Here is an 18,560-nt window from a genome sequence, read left to right as displayed (position 1 = left end):
TTTTTCCTCTTGCACTCACTCACACTCATGCTCACCTGGTCGCCCTCGCCACTCTCACTCACGCTCGCCACTCGCCACTCGCAGTGATTACTTGCACTCACTTGCGCTCACGCTTACTGCTCGCTGTCGCCACTCGCGCTCACGCTCACCATCCGCCATCACCTCTCACACTCATGTTCACCGCTGTTCCTCACCACTTGTGCTCCTCGCCATCACCACTCGCACTCGCTCGCACTCATCCCTCGCATGCGGGTGTGCGCAGCAGACCCTTCATGAGCCATGAAGCGGAACAGTATCAGTGCATTACGGTGTCAGAAGGCCATCCAAATCATATTCCTAAATTGACACACCACCAGGGAATTAATTCTAGAGTGCTCCATAGCAGCTAGGACTGCAGTGACGACATATTTTTGAAGCTAAAAGCAATCACGCATTAACAACCATCACAGCGATTCGCTCCTGCGATGAATAGCCAGCAGCGAGTACAAGCGCAATAGTGGTGCTCACCACGGTAACCCTTGCAAATTGCGCGAGTGCACTTGCGAGGGGTGGGTGGGGCTCACTGGTTGAACTAGGTTGAACCCAATTTGTTCCGGTAACAAGAATAATGATCTCTACCTGCACTTGAAAGGAAAACTTGGAGCTAAATAGTGTTCATATAGGTGCTGATTTTGACAAGAGGCACTTGTATACTCGGGTGCAAGTTAAAGGGACACTGAAGTGAATTTGTCAAGCTCCCGTTTTTGCTTGGACTGCGTAGACTGGCTCAAATTAGCACACTTTTCATTGTTTATCCGGTTGACAAATCGGTAATTATTTTACAAAGCGCGAAAGAAGAAAAACTACCATGCGCGGTTTGCGGCGGCCGCACAAACTAAGCTGTGACGTTGGGAGGAGGGGGCGCCGTGATTGGACGATGCCCAAGGTTAGCAATCAAACAAGTTTCGGTTTCGGTTTCGGTCTGTAAAACAACATGTTTGACATTCGATGGCATTGTTGGATGGGCATTCTCAATATCCCAGTTATCGTAGTACCGCGCTTCTGCCATGTTGTCGGCTGTAAAATGCATAAGATAAGCCTCCCAGGACGGCTTGGAATCGTAGCATTCACTATCTGAGGCCTACGCAGTGCATGAACGCCCTCCGCGTCCCCGCAGACGCTCAAATGCATGCGCTTTTCCCCCATATTTGGAGCTTGCCTCGCTCATGCCTGTATCGTAAAAAGCGTGTTCGCACCAGGCCAAGGGTCTGTTGATTCTGGCCTGTGCCCACTGCCCGCAAGCAGTCGGTGCTTATGGCAACAGCACGCCAACGAGAGCTCGCTAGCGCGGCAGTGCCAGCCTGCGCGAGTTCTGTGGACTAGTTCGTGGAGCAATGAACGTTGCGGCCCAAAAAAAGGTGAACTCAGTATAGAAAACATCGGCGAAAAACAAAAAAGTTAACTCATAAAAAAAAAAAAGCATGTACCCGCGGCGATTCGAACTTGTGACTGGCAAAACACTTGGGATGACATACCTAGCACCCCAGACGACTAGGCCACAGGCGGCCGCTGGCGGCGATGGCAAAATAAGGTATATAATGTATAACCAGTTTACACAAGCAGCTTAGGTGACTATTTGTTGTATTGCGCTCGTGCAGTAAGCGTCCCCCGAGTTTCCACAATAGCTCACGTCTAGCAATTGCAATTCGTAGATGGGAAAGCGTTCGCAGATGCGTAGTCGTGCTGCTGACCGCTCTGCTTGTTCGCCCAGCGTAAAAAAGTGCTTCCCGCACCCTAGTTTTACGCTGTACGGTAAAAATATCAGTTGATTTTATTTCCTTAGTACCTATATTGACTTTGCTCACTCTTCTCCCCTTTCAAGAGGCCTTATATTTTCCTACTGGCGTACCAGTCAGCGAAGCGTCGCATGTGCGCTTGTGCAGCGCTTGTGTGAAGCGACCTTGACTTGGAGCTAGATACAGTGTACAAACTAACGAAGTAAATAAAGGCGCATTCTTCCATTCCCAAATGTGTTGTGGCTTAGTTTCAACTGATCGAGCGAATTGCGACGACCCGTTGGCGGCCGGCGGACTAAACGGTGGGCCGACTGACTCGGTCGCGGAAGGTCGGCGAGCCGTGCAGTAGCGCAGCCAATTGTCAGCTCCTCTCCTGCTGACGTCACACGAAAACGCCACAGAAAATGGGCGAGCGTAAAGAGAGGAGGACAGCATTTTCGAATTGATTTTTCTACTAAATAAATTCGCGTAAACGCGTACAGAGTGGTCGAAACAGGGCCCAGGGACTCCGGACTACAGTTTGCGCTCGTAATCCTGCATTGTTTACAAATCACTTCAGTGTCCTTTTAAGAACGTCAACGGAAGTTGCCACTGTGCCTTATCACCGCAGCTGGATGTTACTCTGCGCGGCACAAGTAGGGCATTACTGGGAATATTTTGAACATGGCACGAGCCGTTTCCGGAATTTTTTGGACTTGATGTTGTGGAATATGATGGGGTTCTTGAGAGGGCGACCTAGCGAGTAGTCCAGTAGGCCACCACGCTAGCTCCCGGCGTGTCAACCACGTGGGCTCCTGAACCTACGGCAGCCCAGCGAGGTTCGTCGATATGAAAACGCAGTAGATTTATTTGGGACCTCCCAAAGCATGCGAGCGCAAGGCTCGATGGCATTCACGAATCACGCCATCCTCGTCGTGATCGCGAATGGGAGGCAGGCACTCGCGACATGTGACAAGCAACACACCTGAGCTACATGTTCGCCGTCATCGCCGCGCTGTTCCACCGATCCTACCCAGACTGGACCTCCGGACCAACTCTCCCTTTCGCACACACACGTTCGCGCCGCCTGCACGCCTATGCCCCGCACGACCGGTGGTGCCATCTCTCGGGGGCGCCGACGAACCAGTGGAGCGCCGGACCGGTTTCAGTGCGGCATGTCTCTCCCCGCGCGCACCGGCTTGGGATCGCGGGTCGTGGTTTTCCACCATTCCCACAATGTGCTTTTAAACGACTGCAGTGACGACAAACAAAACTACGCGAGAAAAGCCAGACGATATCCCGTATTAACAGCAATCTCTGTTCAAAATGCGCGCTCCCGTTGACGTCCGGGTCCGTCGCTTAGGCGGAGTGATACCGTGCATGAGCTATTGCCGTTCTTAACTTGTTTGCTTCTTAACATCTAATTCATGCTCATATATCAAAGTGGGGCAATAGGAGTGGAAGGATTACAATAGGCATTTGTATAAAATCTGGTCTTAATTATTAGTACTCTTTCACTACTTCAACCTGCACTTGCGTTTCCATCATCTCCACATGAATGTAAGCGAAGTGCAAGTAAAGGTTCTTTTGCTAAGCTTGAAGATTTAGCCACCTGTACTGTATGGGGGCTTACTTTTTGTTTGTTTGTTTGAGCTGTGGTAACTTCCATATGTAAACGTATGATCTGTTGCACTAACATTGTTAAATTAGAAATCCTATCACTTGACTAGCAGCACATCACACCTTTGCATATTGCAAGTGCATGACTGCATGCAATTAACAGTGCTAGTCTTTGCCATGCAAAAAGTTGCACTTCTACTAGTTCACAATTACTTTTAGTCGCAATTACTTTTAGTTGTTTCAAAATATTTTTGTGGTCACCATTGTAAATTAGAAACACAAATATGGCAAAAGTATGGAATGAAAGGTTGTCTGCATTTGAAAAGTCAACTGTAGAGGTGCAAAAATGGACTTGCTAAATTTTTAACTAGTCTGTATGTATGTATGTAATATTATGAGCAATATGAAAGGGAACACAGGAACGCGTGGCAAACAGCCTCGAAACAGACTCTGAGCGATACGCGGATGGCGCTGGGAAAAACAGAGGGGGAAAGGAGGGCGCTCTTCCACTAACTGTTGGCACTCCCACCACGCTGGGATTTATAAAAAGCAGCAGCTTACGTCATTTCACCGATGATATAGTATCGTCCGAAAGCCGATAAGACGCACGGCGGGAATGGGAACAGTTGTTAGAACAGCGTCTCCCTTTCCACTTTGTTTCCGACGGCGGCCGCTGCGTATCACTGATAGCTGGGTCTGAGGGGGTTTTCCACGCGTTCCTGTGTTCCCTTTCATATTGCTCATAATAGTACGTTCTAACAGAATCTGCAGTAAACGAAGTTTAATAAATGGCACGGATAGCAATACGAACGGAACATCGCAAATCGGTATGTTGTATCGGAATGTCTGTTGTAAGCAGATCTGTTGTGACGAGGTTGCACTGTACTACCCTTGTTTCACAGGTGATTGTTGTTAAAGGAGACAGAGCAAGCACTAGCTAAGTGTTGCCCACTCATATTGTTTTAAAATATGCTCAGTAATAAGAATCCAGTAGTGGATTGAGGAAAAAATTGGTCCTGAAAAATTGTGTTTGGGCAGTTGTCTTTAGTGTTTTTATCCATTGATCAGTAACATGTTGAATTAAGCACATTATATTGACTATTTCGTGTAAATATCTTTTTTAGCAATGTAAGTAAACTTTAGATTGCCGCGAAATTGGGTATGAGTGTGTGTTGGGTGTGTTTGTCCACACCTGAAAACCCCCGAGCTGTTTTGTTTCAGCAGAAGTATTAGTTGCTTATAGCATTCCCCCCCCCCCCCCCCTATACTTGGGGTTATAGTGCATGTCTTGTTTAGAGTGTAATGTTGGAACGTTGCTTTAGTCCTCAAAAGACAATTGCTAAGCATTCTAAAACTAGCTAGCCTATTTTTACTGCACAAATGCAACGGGCTGCAGTAAGAGATCCTGTTTCTTCTCCGCTCGCATTGCTGCCGTGGGGTGATACGTGGTTGGCCCCGTCTGGTTGCAGAGGTGGCAGCAGTGGCTGAGAGAACGAGCGAAGATGCAGCAGTGGAGGAGGCACCTGAAGCTGCTGCACCAAGCCACTCTCCTGGGGGCTGCAATGAGGGGGTTGTTGAGAGTGAGGAAGAGGGCGCTGTTCATAGCCCAGAGCCCACACCGCAGCTGCACGTGAGTGCTCCTCATAGCAGGAGGTGTTTACTTGTGGGTGTGTGCCCCAGAGCTTTCTCATTTGCCTGTCGGGCTGTGTGAATCTCCTCTGGTGCAGTTGAGCAAGGACACCAGCAGGGATGCTCTGGGAGCGCACTCTGCTGTGCCCATGGCGCAAAAGTGCCTCAACAGCCGCTCTATGGAGCCCCTGGAAGGAGAGCTGGACTTTGAGGACGATGCTCCACCGGAGTCACCCAGCAGCACCTCAATCGTTGACAAGGCGCCAGACAAGGAGACCAAGGCAAAGGTAGCCCACGTTTCACTTCTCCTCGCTCGTTTTATCAACTGCGCACAGGGTGGGGGGGAAGGGAAAGGAGCGGAACACTAGGATAGCTGGAAGTTTGCAATCTGCAAAACTACGATGTTGCAAGCACTGTTCATTGTTTAATGAGTTGAAAGGGCACTTTGCTGGCAAGAAAGTTTCGAGTATTTCAAATATTAGAAAAATGTGAGGTATTGTTTCCCAGATTTACCATTTTAGACGTGCAGTTCCCATTCAGGTTGGAGTTTCCTTCAAATTGGGTAAAGATGGCCACAGATTTTGTTCCATCAAATTAAGGTGCCTTTATGCTGAATCAACAAACAGCTTAAGGGCAGTTATGGTAGCCTAATGGGCTGCAGTTGCTATTTTATGGGACTAACCCTATTCCAAGTACAGTTCCTAGTTCACTGGTCTGAAACTGCGCTGACCAAGAACTGCCCTGACCGGGGGGGGGGGGGGCTTGTTTCGCTAGATGGGGGTGACTGCAATGATGAGCGGCGACTATTAGACATTAGACATAAAAAAACTTTTTTTATGTAGTCATGGCAGCTGGGCACATTGCTGTCTCCCACCTAACTTCGTGCAACAGGGCTAATGTTGCACTGAGCTTGACCATCATTTTTTTTTTTTTTTTTTTAGATTGTGGCTTGTCTTTCTATTGCTGAGAATGTTCTCGCAAAACATTTCTGGGGAATAATATTTTTTCATCTCATGCCAACAAAGTTCATGGGTAAGGATACTATACTACATCACAAGTTTTAACTTCAAAATTTTTTTTGTGGCATTTTTTATTTTCTCCCAGAAGATCAATCCAATGTTTCGTAGACTCTCAATACTACTGGCAGGTGCATTAAGGGTTTGCTGAGGAAATTGCGGTGAGACCAGGTCAGGAAAGTTGTGCAGGCAATGGAAAATGAGCTGGAATTAAAGGGGGCCTCTCGCGTAACTGCGCGGCCGAACTGGCTGGTTACCCCTGGAATTCTGATCTGATTGGTCATGTGTTCGGGGAGAGACAGGGCCACCGCCATGCCTCCCCTGCTTTGCGCTGCACCAAGCACTGGAAACGAGAGAGGGACATCCCCTCTTGCCTCTGTGGCAGGCCTTGGGAAATGGGGAGTATCACGGTGTCTACTGATTTATTAAACATTTGATTTTCCTTCTTGTAGATAGCAGCAAGTGGCACCAATCGCGAAGCTTTCTCTACTTTTGTAGGAACTTGTGTGCATTTGGTATCAAAAAACAGCTAAATGCGACGATCTGGGCATCCGCAGCAACGGGTACGGTGTAAACAAAACCAAGTGAGCTATTACAGCAGCGGAAGGTACATTTGTAATTGTTGAAGGAGCCATGAAGAGAAAATGCAAGTTGGTTTTATTCGAAAGATTTCGTGTTTTATAGTGCCCCCAGCGCTTGTCCGGATACAAACGGTGCTTTATTCACTGAGAAATTAAACAATTAGGTTAAAATTTTGATTTTCCCGCTAAATCGTGCGTTTTCGTGGTCCCAAGTGACATCACTGAAACCGACCGCTCTGCAGCCTAGAGTACCTTCATTCACGCATCCGCCGTACAGGATAGAGACACGTATACGCTGGCGCCGCCATTTTCGGTTGCTCGCTCGCCGCCGAAGCAAGTCATTGTGTCAAAACCGCGCTAAAATTATCGCCGCAACGCAGTTTACTGAAGAAGTTTGAATCATATTGTCTGTTTCGCGTTGCTAGGTCTCGTGGGAAACGAAAAGAATAACGCGTTGAGCCCGTTGGCCCAATTGCGGCGGCACGGGACCGTTCAAAGGTTGTCTCCACCCTGTACAGCGGTGTTGGTTTGTTCCCGCGTTTCTTTACGTTCCGTAACCTAGATGGCGCCACCATACCGTGGCAAGCGTTTGGTTTGTTTTTGCCCGCATTTAAACCTGGCTTGTTTTTGTTCTGGGAGAATATATTCGTTCCCTGAAACAGTGCTCGCTCGACAAATGGGGTCACGTAAGACACCGTTGCTTGCGTCAATCGGCCAGTGTCGTCTGAGACAACCCCAAGCCCCGTAGTGCTGTGCAGCGAAACCAAGCATGCTGTGCGCAGTACGAACAGCAGAACGCATCAGTACTTCTATGTTTACATGTGCTTTCGTAACTTCCACTGTTTGTCCCATCATTCTTATTGCTTTGTAAAGAATGTGCCCTAAATTTAAGCGCAAATCGCTCGTTCGTCTAGTTTGTAAGTTCTACCTAATTTGCGTCTGCTTCTGCCAGCCTCCGCCAATCGCAGAGCTTAGCTCATGTGACGACATAGGTTCTGTTGCGGGAAATGAGCTGGTGGGTCGCATGACCATTCCCGTTTTTCCTAATTATGTAGCTTATTTGAGCGAAGTTTACGTTAAAAGTGGTGTCAGTATGATTCTAACGAGACAATCTTTTGAATGAACCAAACTTGTGTTTTCTCTTCATGGCTCCTTTAAAGACATGTGGCTTTGAAAGGTCTGCCAGAGTATATTGAGCCTGAAAGTTCATAGTTTGCACCTTTTTCCCCCCTTCCTCACTGGACTGAGAAGTTGTAAAAAGCTAGAAAGGAAATAATTCATGAGGGAGTGTTCCGATTGATGCGGAGGGTTCTGCACTAGTGGGGCGATTCCAGTTTTGACAGATTTGTGTGGCAGGACTGAACTCGGTCAGAGCACCCACTCTGCCCTCACCCCCACTCCCTCCCACCACCCCTCCGCTTCCTCCAGCCTCCTTGCAATTCGGCTCACTTGCACACTTTTGCCAAGGCTTCAGACAGAAGACAGTCCCGACACGTTTTTTTGCAAAATGAGGTTACTTCTGCTAGCGCGGTAAAAGAAATGGGACCTTGTTGTCATGTTTGCGAGGGCATGGCTGCCTGGTATTGCTTCGTCCGCAAAGCGGTGCTGAGCCGCAATGGGCCACAGCAATGGTGGGACACAGGCAGTTGCAGGTGTGTACTCCACGAGCGGGGCAATCGACATTGTTCACACTCGCAGCAGGCCCGCCCATATTCGTAGGCTCGGTTCAGACAGATAGAAATGGAAAATATGGCTGTTCGGGGGCTTTTTATTGGTCATGTGCGCATGGCGAAATACTTGAATATCTTCTCAAATAGCGGATTGGTTTCCAGTGGTAGTTGGCTGCAGCGCCTGCACTCCTGTAGTGGGCCTTACTGCCCCTGCTTCATTATGTACCATATGTCTATGGCCTCTTTTTTTTTTTTTTTTTTTAGTTACCATATTTACTTGTATATAAGTACACTTCCCTCCCAACATTTTTGTTTGTTTTGAAGTAAGAGGTTGAAAGTTGGGTAGAAAAAATCCCGGGCCATCTCCACTAACGGGAAGCCTGGGGGAGGGGCGAAGCATGCATTGTAAAAGTGTGTTCTTGGTGCCGTGGCATTTTTGCCCACAGAGATTGGGGCAAAATTGGTGGGGGGGGGTGAGGGTGAGGTATACAGCTTTGCTGTGAATGTCTTGTGTCTTTGAAGCACAAAGCGTTCTAGCGCCAGGTGTTGTAAAACAAGTGTCCTGGTGTGTTCTTTTAGGACGCATTCCGTTCTAGCGCGAGGTTTAAACGACTGTCGCGTTGCTTTAGTACGGGCATTACATCGATGGTGACATGATACGACGACGACGTTCAGCGCGAGGCGTAAACGAGTGTCCGGGTGTTTTAGTACTGCGACTACATCGACAATGACATGAGACGACATGAGACGCCGACAGCTCGAGCCCCTATGGGGCTTCGCCCCTAAAAGGGGGTAGGGGAGCCGACCTGTGGCTGGGTGAACTTTCTTAACTGTGATTGTTTTCATCTCCTAAGCTGATCCGTGTTCATAACCACATCTTAAACACATGAATGTTAGTCAGTAACAGGACGACGAGAGCATTGTGACTACCTTCTTGCATAATTGAAAATAGTGGCCTTTACGGGCAGCCAAAAATGGGCGTACAGACGCAGCATGCCGCCAGTTTTAAAATGATGACTAGGACGACAAGTTTGGACAATGGAGAGTGAGCGTTTGTATGAGAGAGTTTTCATGACCCTTTCTCTCTCTCTCTCTCTCTCTCTCTCCGAAGTCAAGAAAGTGAGGAGGCTGCCCTGTATTCAGGTTGATTGATATATAGGTAAATACAGTAATTGTCTTTCTATATTACATGCTAAAAATGTTTTTTGACACAAAAAGCCAGAAATGAAAGCACAAAAAAATTTAGGAAATTTTAGCACTGAATTGTTACAAATTGACCAAATTGTGCATTCTTGGGAACAAGGGCATTTTATTTGGCAACTCATTTAACCTTTTATCAAAAATTTTAATCAAAATCATTAGTTTAGGCAAGAAAAAAACGCTGCAGTCGAGCACTCACTTTCCGTCCACATTATCTGTACTGCTGTTGCTCAGCAGAACATGCTGCCTATGGGGCCCTTGTGACTGTGACTGGCACAATAGCTTGTGCAGATGGTACTCCTGTGGTGTAGGGCAATTTAATCTTGCAGTCAGGTGCTCCTATTCTTATTATGTGATACTCAAGTATAAAAGGAGGAGCTGCACTACCTAACTGGGCGGGACACTGTTCACAATTTGCCTCATTTATTCAGATAACAGTGCCGAAATAGCAATATGTATACCACTTGCAGTAGCAGGCATTGTTTTTGAACACGAAAAATGTGAAAAGCGGGAATGCAGTTTTTGCAGCCAAGTAGGGTTTTCTACATTTCGACTGACTAGAGGTGTCGCGGATTGTGAATGGCAAAATGGGATTGGTAAGATTTTTTCTGTAACACAGTTAAGTGATAAAAATCACACAGGGTAAAGCTAAAGGTAAAAAGGTATGAACAAATGAATGTACCACAAGTATATCTGGCAGCTGGACACCTTTTTAAAAAGGTGCAAACTTCAGCTTCTAGACAAAACAGGCTGCTGCGTTACCACATATTTATGTACAGTAAACTCCCGTTGAGGTGAACTGAAAGGGACCGTCAGAATTTGTTCTTATTATCAGAAATTCTTCTTAAGCGGATGTTTTTTGCATTGTGCCTGTTGCAAGAGAGCAAGAGTGTTGTTCGTCTTAACCATGAAGCTTGTCTTACCCGAGTTTGTCTTAACGAGAGTCTGCTGTGTATGGCAGCTAGCGGCAGAATTAAAACTAGTAGATCAATGGTCTATGTGACGAAGCCAGCCGTTCGCCATTTCTGGTCGCCAGGCCGGCCATTTCTGTGGAATTTGCTGCACCTCCTCGTAGGTGTCGATACCACACTGCCTTGGTTGGTTTGTGATGTGCCTTCTTAGGTCATGGAAAAGTTGAAGGGAAATGTGCGGAAGAAGTGCCAGCTTTAATGATTTATTCCTGAACAAACGGGGAATTGTTTGTCATTGAACAAAAGCCCTGAGGGCCATGAAGCATGGGGCCCTTCAGATAAAATTTTATTCACCCATTGTTTTCCTTTGAAAAGTGAAGACAGCGGAGTTTGCATACCCTATGCAGGTAAATCGCCTATTTCGAGCGAATGAATGAACCGGATGAGCTCTCAAAGAATTAATTTCCTGCAAACAGCCAGTTACTGCTAGGCAAGCAAAAAAGGTTACAGAGGAAAAGGGTGCCCATATAGGCAAAGCAACTCTGACAATTCCCGACTAGCTAAAAAAAATGCTAACCCTAAAATTTTTGGTTTGCTGTTTGTGGTACTGTGCTCAATTAAAAGATTTCTGAAAATTGAGCCTGTACATAATTACAGTCATTAAAAGTGGAAAAGACTTGATGGAAGTGCAAAAATGAGGCAGACAATAAATAAACGATGTAAAAGTGGGCTGTAAAAGTCCTTACAGATGATGAGAAAGGCTCTTCGTGCATTGACTGAGCAAGTCAGTTCAAGGCGAAAATAACCATTTTGCCTCAATATGTTTAAATTTGCTTTGCAGTTGCTTAGCATTTTTTTACATCAAGAATATCTTTATTTTTCATGCAATTCGTATCGTTTTATCCACGTTGTGTATATTTTATACAGACCTAGCTTGGCTGAAGGCGTATAAAAGCCCGAGCCACTCAAGTGGTGCACTATGGAAGGCAGATGGGTGACGCTCTTAAGCAGTTAGGGAACACTTACCTGTGTACTAGCTATGCAGTCCCAATTTCATTGAGAGGTTAAGCAGGCTAGCTGCTTTTGGTCCCTTGTGACCCTCAGTCATCACCCACAGTTTACCCCTGAATTCCTTTATTTCATCCCCCCATCGGGTTAATCACCTTCCCCTTCTTCTAGACCCATCTCTTGGTGTGCACTCCGTTTGTCCACCGGTTGTCGGTTCGCCTCACTACATGGCCAGCTTAAGTCCATTTCTCTATATTTGAACTATGATATCTTCCACTCCAGTTTGTTCTCTGATCCAGGTAGTTCCATTTCCTGTCCCTGAGTGTTACTCCTAACATTCCTTACATACATAAGAAAAACGCCCGTGTGTACGAGATTTCGGCGCACGTTAAAGATCCCCAGGTGGTCGAAATTAATCCGGAGCCCTCCACTACGGTGCGCCTCATCGCCTGCATTGCGTCGGCGCGTTAAATCCTACAATCAATCAATATTCGTTCCATGGCCTGTTGAACTGACCTAAGTTTGTTTTCTAGTTGTTTAGTAAGGCGCCAAGTTTCAGCCCGGCATGTCATAACCGGCAGTACGCACTAACTGTAGGTTTCTCTCTTGAGTGACAGAGGTAGCTTATTTTTCATTATTTGGCAGTGCTTGCCGACTGCTCCCCAACCCATACCTATTCTGCGCCGGATTTCTTTCGTGGTTTGGGTCAGCACTAAATATCTGTCTGAGGTAGTTATATTCTTTTACTTCTTCTAGCATTTCTTTTCCTTAGCTGAAGAATACATTCTTGGCATGCTTATTCCTCATTACTTTAAATTTATTCATATTTATTTTCAGCCCCACGGCTGTGCTTTCTCATTGTAGTTTTGAAGCATTGTTTGAAGGTGTTCTGCAGTCTCACTCAGCAATACTATGTAGTCCGCAAACCTCAAATGGCTCAAGTGTTCCCCGTTTATTTTTAATCTTACGTTTTCCCATTCAGGCTTTCTCAATGCCCCCTCCAGGCATGCTATGAATAGTTTTGGTGAGATGGTATCTCCCTGTCTTACGCCCTTTCGGATCGGGAATTTATCGCTTCGCTTGTGGAGGGTTATCCTGCCCGTGAATTCCTTGTACACGTCTTCTTTTAGTCTGATGTAGGTCTCGTCTATTCCCTGGTCTTTTAGTGCTTCTAGCACAGCTGTGTGAGCACGAAATCAAACGCTTTCTCATAATCTATAAAAAATGCCATGTAAAGGGGTTTAGTGCACTCTGCGGATTTTTCTATCTCTTGATTGACGACATGGATGTGATTATGGTTGAATACCCTTTCCTAAACCCAGCCTGCTCTCTGGGTTGTTGGGAATACGGTGTGTCACCTATGAGACTAACTATAACTTTGGTAAATAGATTTTAAACAACTGAGAGTTGGCTGATGGGTCTGTAATTGTTGAGGTCCTAGGGATCTCCCTTCTGTGTATCAGAATAATGTTAGCGTTTTTCCAGGCTACGGGCACTTTTTGAGTCCTCAAGCATTCCAAAAAGTACAGCAAGCTTTTTCAGTACAATATCTCCTCCCTCCTTCAAAAGATCCACGGTTATGCTGTCGTCACCTGCCTCAGTGGTAGCGACCCTCAGTGGTAGCCATTTATTTATCCTATTGTTAATCTGCTTCTGCAGCAAATGCCAAAATTTTTGAACCTGAACAACTCAATAAAATGCCATCTGTGACATTATAGTAGGATGCAACATGCAGTTGCATCCTATTGTAGAAAAAGAAAAAGGAAAGCACTTGACTAAGGCGCCAGATCCTAGGTACGGTAGAACTATTGAGCTAGAGTTGCAGGGATATATTGTGCCATTCTTAGCCTTTCGGGGCGAAAGCTGTACTTCCCTACATCCTGGGAGGTCATTTATCATGCCACAAGTGACCTTCAGCCACCTGCGTGCAAGCTGTGCCTTTCTTGGTTATCGCTTCGCTCGCTCAGAGAATCGCCACTGCAATGCCACTTGACTAGGCGAGGGAGAAACGGCTGCTTCACCTGTGCTTGATTGCCCAGCTCAGGCTGGGCCGTCTGTGCATGCGCTTCGATGCGTGCGCACCGCGTGACCAGGTGAGGGCGACGGGTGCCTTGTCGGTGCTTGGTCCCTCGGTCTTGCCATTGGTGGCGTGCAGGCTGGGCCGTCTGTGCGTACCCTTCAGTGCGAGTGAAAGGCTGAATCGAGCCATCCAGTAGAGATAGCTAGACGGCAGGCTGCGAAATCTCAAGCAAAGGCAGACTTTCACGAAACACTGTGTGCACAGTCTTTGCTTTCGTTCGTGATAACTAGGTTTACAAGTGTTAAACCTGAGCCATTTTTTTCTTCTTTCAGGGAGAGAAGCTTGAGGAAGGAGAAGCTGATGATGACGGCGAGGTGTCTGACGTCAGTGGTGTGAGTGGTTTTTCAACTGTAAGTTAAGGCTTAGACACCTTGGGGATTTCATCTTTCTACTCCTGTTACGTAATTCCACCCCCGTGAGGTCACTAGCCGCCGGTAATGTTGAGCTTAAAGCGTATTATCAGGTTTACTAAGCTCGTAGCAGAAACTTCCCCTTCCATGGCAAGCATAGTTTATTTATTAGCTGGGAGCTTTGAGAAGGGCCTAATCTAATGTTATAAAGGGAAAGTGAACTTAGCCTACGAGAGATGATTAGCAGCAGGGCGTGCGCAGCGCTGGCAGGTTGTCGCCTAATTCTTGCTCCCCTGCCCCTCCCAACCCTGGCCCCTCTTTCCTGCTTTGCCCTGCTTCTTTTCATTCGTTTCTGTCCCGTTTGTTTCAAACGTGGCCTCTGACTTGACTTGTTGCGGCTACTTGCATGGATATTGCTGCTATTTTTCCGCTTCCTGTTCTTTGGCCTGCTGCCTGCCCTCTCGCCCACATGCCCCTCCCTTCCCTGGCACTCCTCCTCCTCCTGGGGGGCCCCTGCTGCCCTCCCCCCCTGCAGACTGAGTTGTCGGCGCCGGAAGACGACCTGGAGGAAGGGGAACTCCCCGAAGGCACGGGGGGCACCAGTGGCGCCGGGACCGGCCGCAAGTCCTCGGCACCCCGGCCGATCTGCCGCTTCTTCAACAAGGGGCAGTGCACCTGGGGTTCGTCTTGTCGCTTCATCCATCCAGGCATCAATGACCGGGGCAACTATAACATGTTCGCCTCTGGGCCCAAGCCACAGCAGCATCACCACATGCCACCGCCAATGGGAGGGGGACCAGCTGGTGTCATGGTGGGTGGTGCTCTTGCATTGCGGTTGCCACATGGTTGCCCCTGGGTGGGTTTCTTGCAGGGAAGCTCTGTTGTCACGTATTATGCTCGTGTGAGAAGGCGTTTAGGCCAGCGAAAATTTCCCATTGCGCGTTTAAAATTTTGCCAGTGCATGTTGTAGTCGGGGCGCAGTGCTGGTCGTCACATCCGGTCATTGTTGTGTGTGCGCGGTACCACAGTGCAAGAAGGTGCAGGTGCCAATGTGGCCTTCTGATGAAACCCAGGTATGAGCAGGGCATCTCATGCTGCTCATAGCTCCGCCACTGAACTTGTCACGGGTCACATTCGTGTGGTTTTTTCCCCTATTTCTTTTTATTTACCTTTTTAATTTTTTTCAGTATTTTATTTTATTTTTCCCTCTTGACTTAATATAGTTAGTGACATGAAGATAGTGTTGGAAGTTCAGTAAAGCACAAAGACAAGCAACTGCAATCGTCAATTGTCACCACTGTCACCACCTTGTTAACGTTGCTAGTGGCCACCCTGTATTTGTCCTTCCTACCTATCTAATCTAACTGCAGTTTAGCGTTTAAGTTACCGTATTTTTTATTCTGCCATGGCTATTTTTTGATGAAAAACGAGGTCTTTTAAGTGTCTCGTAGAGGCACTAGTAGAGCCTGGCGTGGCAGGCCACAATCATGTGTCATGTTGTTGCGTCTCTCCCCTATCACTAAAAACAAGGTGGCACCACGGGTGCCATCAGGCTGCATTGCATGTTCCGCGTGCATAGCAGGTGCAGGAAGGGCATGTTTCATGCTCGACTTTGTCAAGTTGTGAGAGTGTGAGCACTTGGCCGTCAGGTGTGGTAACTGATGCCGCAATCCTCCTTTCCTTCACAGCGGGGAGGAGCACCACCTCCGGACTTTCTGGGACCACCCATGCCTCCCATGGCGCCAGACGACATGATGCTGCCGCCTGTTGAGTCTGCGTGGGAGCGGGGCCTTCGACACGCCAAGGAGCTCATGAAGAGGGCCTCGCGCCGCAAGGAGCAGGAGCCGGACTTTGAGGAGAAGCGACTCAACCTGGTGCCTCCTCATCACGACCGGACACCGACGCAAGCTGAGGTGAGGAGGGCCACCTGTGCTGGTTGGTCTCCTGCTGTGCCGCAACTTTCGCACGCTTGCACTGAGCCACAGAGCAAGAATAAAATAGGAGGGGAAACTGAGCTTCCTGGGGCAGCCTGATAACGTCACGAGCACTTGGCGAACGTCAAGTTTCCGGCATCTGGCGGCAGGCGAAGGAAGTGCGTGGTCATCGCCACGGCCGGCGCACATTCTGTTCATGCTCGCCCAGTCCAACCCGTCCGCAGCATCACGTCAGCATTTTGCCGGGCCGTTGAAACATGCCGTGGCTGAAGCGAGAGTGTGTGCGGTCTTCGGCGCTTCCGTTGGCCGAAGAGCCCGCTCCGCCTTCGCGATTAATTTTCTGCCAAATTTAAACCGGCCGGTACGAGCGAATAAAAGGGGCATTTTCTTTTAATGCGTAGGCAATCTTGCGGGACCACCAAGCCTAAAATACAAACCTGTGAACGCAAAAAAAAATGTAAAACCTATAAATGCACGGCCTTATCTCGCGTGCGATGCGCTCGAAGCGAGTTGAGTGCACCGGCCATGACGCGCGCACGCGTGCACGCGCGCGTGCACGCTATGTTTGAGATAAACGCGCGTTCCGTCCCCGCGTCGCGCAGCAGCTTGAGCGCATAGCAATTCATGCCTTGTGGCGAATGCTGCAAACAACAGTATTGCTTCTAATACATTCAACCAGGTGCCGCTGTCAAATTGTTCGCCGCCACAGCTGCGGAGCTCCGTAGGTCGCCGTAGTTATCATTGTGACATTATCTGGTCGCTCGATTGCGCCGGCCGCAGTGGGTGTTTCCTCTCCTATATATTCTTGCTCCGTGCACTGAGCGCATTTTCCGGCTGATAGGTCTTGCTGTTGTATTACTCATACCATCCGCCTCACACCCGGAAACTACAAGGTTAGTAAACAAAGCCCAGCTTCTTACAGTCAGTCAGTTACAATGAACAGCGTCATTTAACACTGTTTGATGGGTGCAGTAGATCGATCATAATGACTGAGCCTGCTTATAACAAACTTCACTACCTAATTCATTGTGCAGGACATTGGTAGCAGCGAAGTAAAAATGTACTAATAAGGGAAACCATGCCACCCACCATGAATAATTACTCCAAAAGTGATTTATTTCACAGAAAAGTACACTTATTAGCTGTAGGCAGTGATTTTCATCGCAACGCTGTATTTAGCTCCATCGATGAGATCACATTTTTGGTACGCGACATAATTTTATTGCTCATTTTGTTGCCTGCTTTGTTGCTTGGTGACAGTGGATGTAAATTTTTGCAATTCTTTTCCTGGCTGTGTATCTACTATGCTGCTGTTAGTCTCTTTTAACTGCTCATGCTGAGTACTTATTTATGACTTGTAATTGTTGCAGAAAAATTAATTGAAACTGTGTCCTGTCTGCCTCTCGTGTAGTTTGCCTTCTTTCCCTACTTTTTAACCCCAAGTAGCTACCAGCAGCGTGCTTCACTGGCTGCTTTGTGTTTTGCATTGCCAGATGGACAAGGAGAACGACTTCTATGGTGCGAGTGCCCCTCCCCCGCCATCCCGGGGAATGAGTCCCCCGTACGTGCGACCTCCAGTGCCACCTCCAGCCCCTCCTCATCCCTCCAGAGGGGGTCGGAGAGCTGACGGCCGCAGGGAAGAGTTCTATGGGTGAGTGCTTGGCCAAATTTCGCCTTTGCATGGAGAACCGCCTAACCTTGTCATCCTTATACGAGATGCACGTTGTTTGTGGGAAGGCCTCATGGCATCTTCAGGAATGCAGAGTCATTTAGGATCTACGTTCAGGCTTAAGTTTAGTTTTAAGAGGCATCGCCAGGCGCATCATTAGTATTTGGAAAATGGCTTCAAGGGAGGGGAAAATGTATGAAAACTGGAAAAAGCCTGGTTGTTCATTCACCGAAGTGGGGAATGTGGAACGAGGAACCCTCCTTGCAGCCCAAGAATACTAGATGCTACTAAAGGAACCACTGACACCTCTTAGAACGAAGCAAGTGTATCAGGCTAACGGTTATTTTGCTGGGTAATGTCAGCACCAACTCTGTGGTGTATCACACAAAACTGCTATTTAAAGTTTGTTGCTCTTGCAAAAGACTGGCTCCCTCCTCCTCTTGCACCGTGTACAGTAAGGAAGCCTCAAAACTCTTGAGAGCATCAAGCAACCTTAGCGTTTTGAATTCGCCTGCTTGAAGGCACCAGTTCTAAAAAGAGGTGGCAAGGAACCAAGCAAACAAACTAGTTAATGATTGAGTGAGCACAGCCTACAGGACACCACTAGACAAGCCAGTTTGTGGGCCAATCGGCGTCATGGGTTCACATATGCATTCTCAGTGTTCTCGCTGTTGTCAGTATACACAGTACTCAATTCTTGCTAAGAAGTGTGAGGAAGGGTTCCACCATAAGCATATAATACTTAAAGGAACCATGAAGAAAAATTCAAGTTTGGTGGATTGAAAGTAACATATCAGTTTTAACAAAAACTTCGAAAGTGCATCTGTGAGGATCACCTGTGTACCAGGGCCGTACTGAAATGTAGAATGAACTGTGTTAGCCTTGCAAAGTGTTGCTATAGCCCTGGTGGCATTTCAATTGTGGCCTTCTGTTCTTTTGCAAACAATGGCCTATGGTCAGCGTGGGAATCGCATGGGTACTTACCGTCAATCCTCTAAAGCACTTGCAAGCCAAAATCATAGCAACGGCTTCCTGGCCATAGTTAGCTTTGTCGCTCAAAAGCACACATGCAGCATTGCCAATATTGATCATGCTGTGGAAATCGAACAATGGTGAATGGTGAAGCTTGATGCATCAA

General features: G+C 47.5%; 2 protein-coding genes across 10 annotated transcripts in view; one reads left to right on the top strand and one right to left on the bottom strand.

The window, feature by feature from the left end:
* LOC144155014 (trifunctional nucleotide phosphoesterase protein YfkN) overlaps positions 1–5,775 on the bottom strand; it is a 146,345-nt gene extending 140,570 nt beyond the window's left edge. Inside the window, exon 1 of the mRNA XM_077686205.1 lies at positions 5,765–5,775. The gene's annotated coding sequence lies outside the window, so the exon portion shown is untranslated. The remainder of the gene's footprint in view (positions 1–5,764) is intronic.
* Positions 1–18,560, top strand: part of LOC144155013 (uncharacterized) — a 65,475-nt gene that overhangs the window by 14,343 nt on the left and 32,572 nt on the right. For all 9 annotated transcript variants that reach the window (XM_077686203.1, XM_077686202.1, XM_077686201.1 and 6 more), the window contains 6 exons: positions 4,844–5,004; positions 5,102–5,290; positions 13,742–13,801; positions 14,355–14,630; positions 15,508–15,732; positions 17,247–17,404. In XM_077686203.1, the coding sequence (XP_077542329.1) occupies positions 4,844–5,004; positions 5,102–5,290; positions 13,742–13,801; positions 14,355–14,630; positions 15,508–15,732; positions 17,247–17,404 (1,069 nt within the window). The remainder of the gene's footprint in view (positions 1–4,843; positions 5,005–5,101; positions 5,291–13,741; positions 13,802–14,354; positions 14,631–15,507; positions 15,733–17,246; positions 17,405–18,560) is intronic.

This window comes from Haemaphysalis longicornis, unplaced genomic scaffold (assembly GCF_048455015.1).
Source record: "Haemaphysalis longicornis isolate Haplotype H1 unplaced genomic scaffold, Haemaphysalis longicornis Haplotype H1 scaffold_1, whole genome shotgun sequence".
NCBI classification, from domain to species: domain Eukaryota; kingdom Metazoa; phylum Arthropoda; class Arachnida; order Ixodida; family Ixodidae; genus Haemaphysalis; species Haemaphysalis longicornis.
The sequence above is the reverse complement of the archived record's forward strand: the minus strand, read 5'-3'. Positions and strand labels throughout refer to the sequence as shown.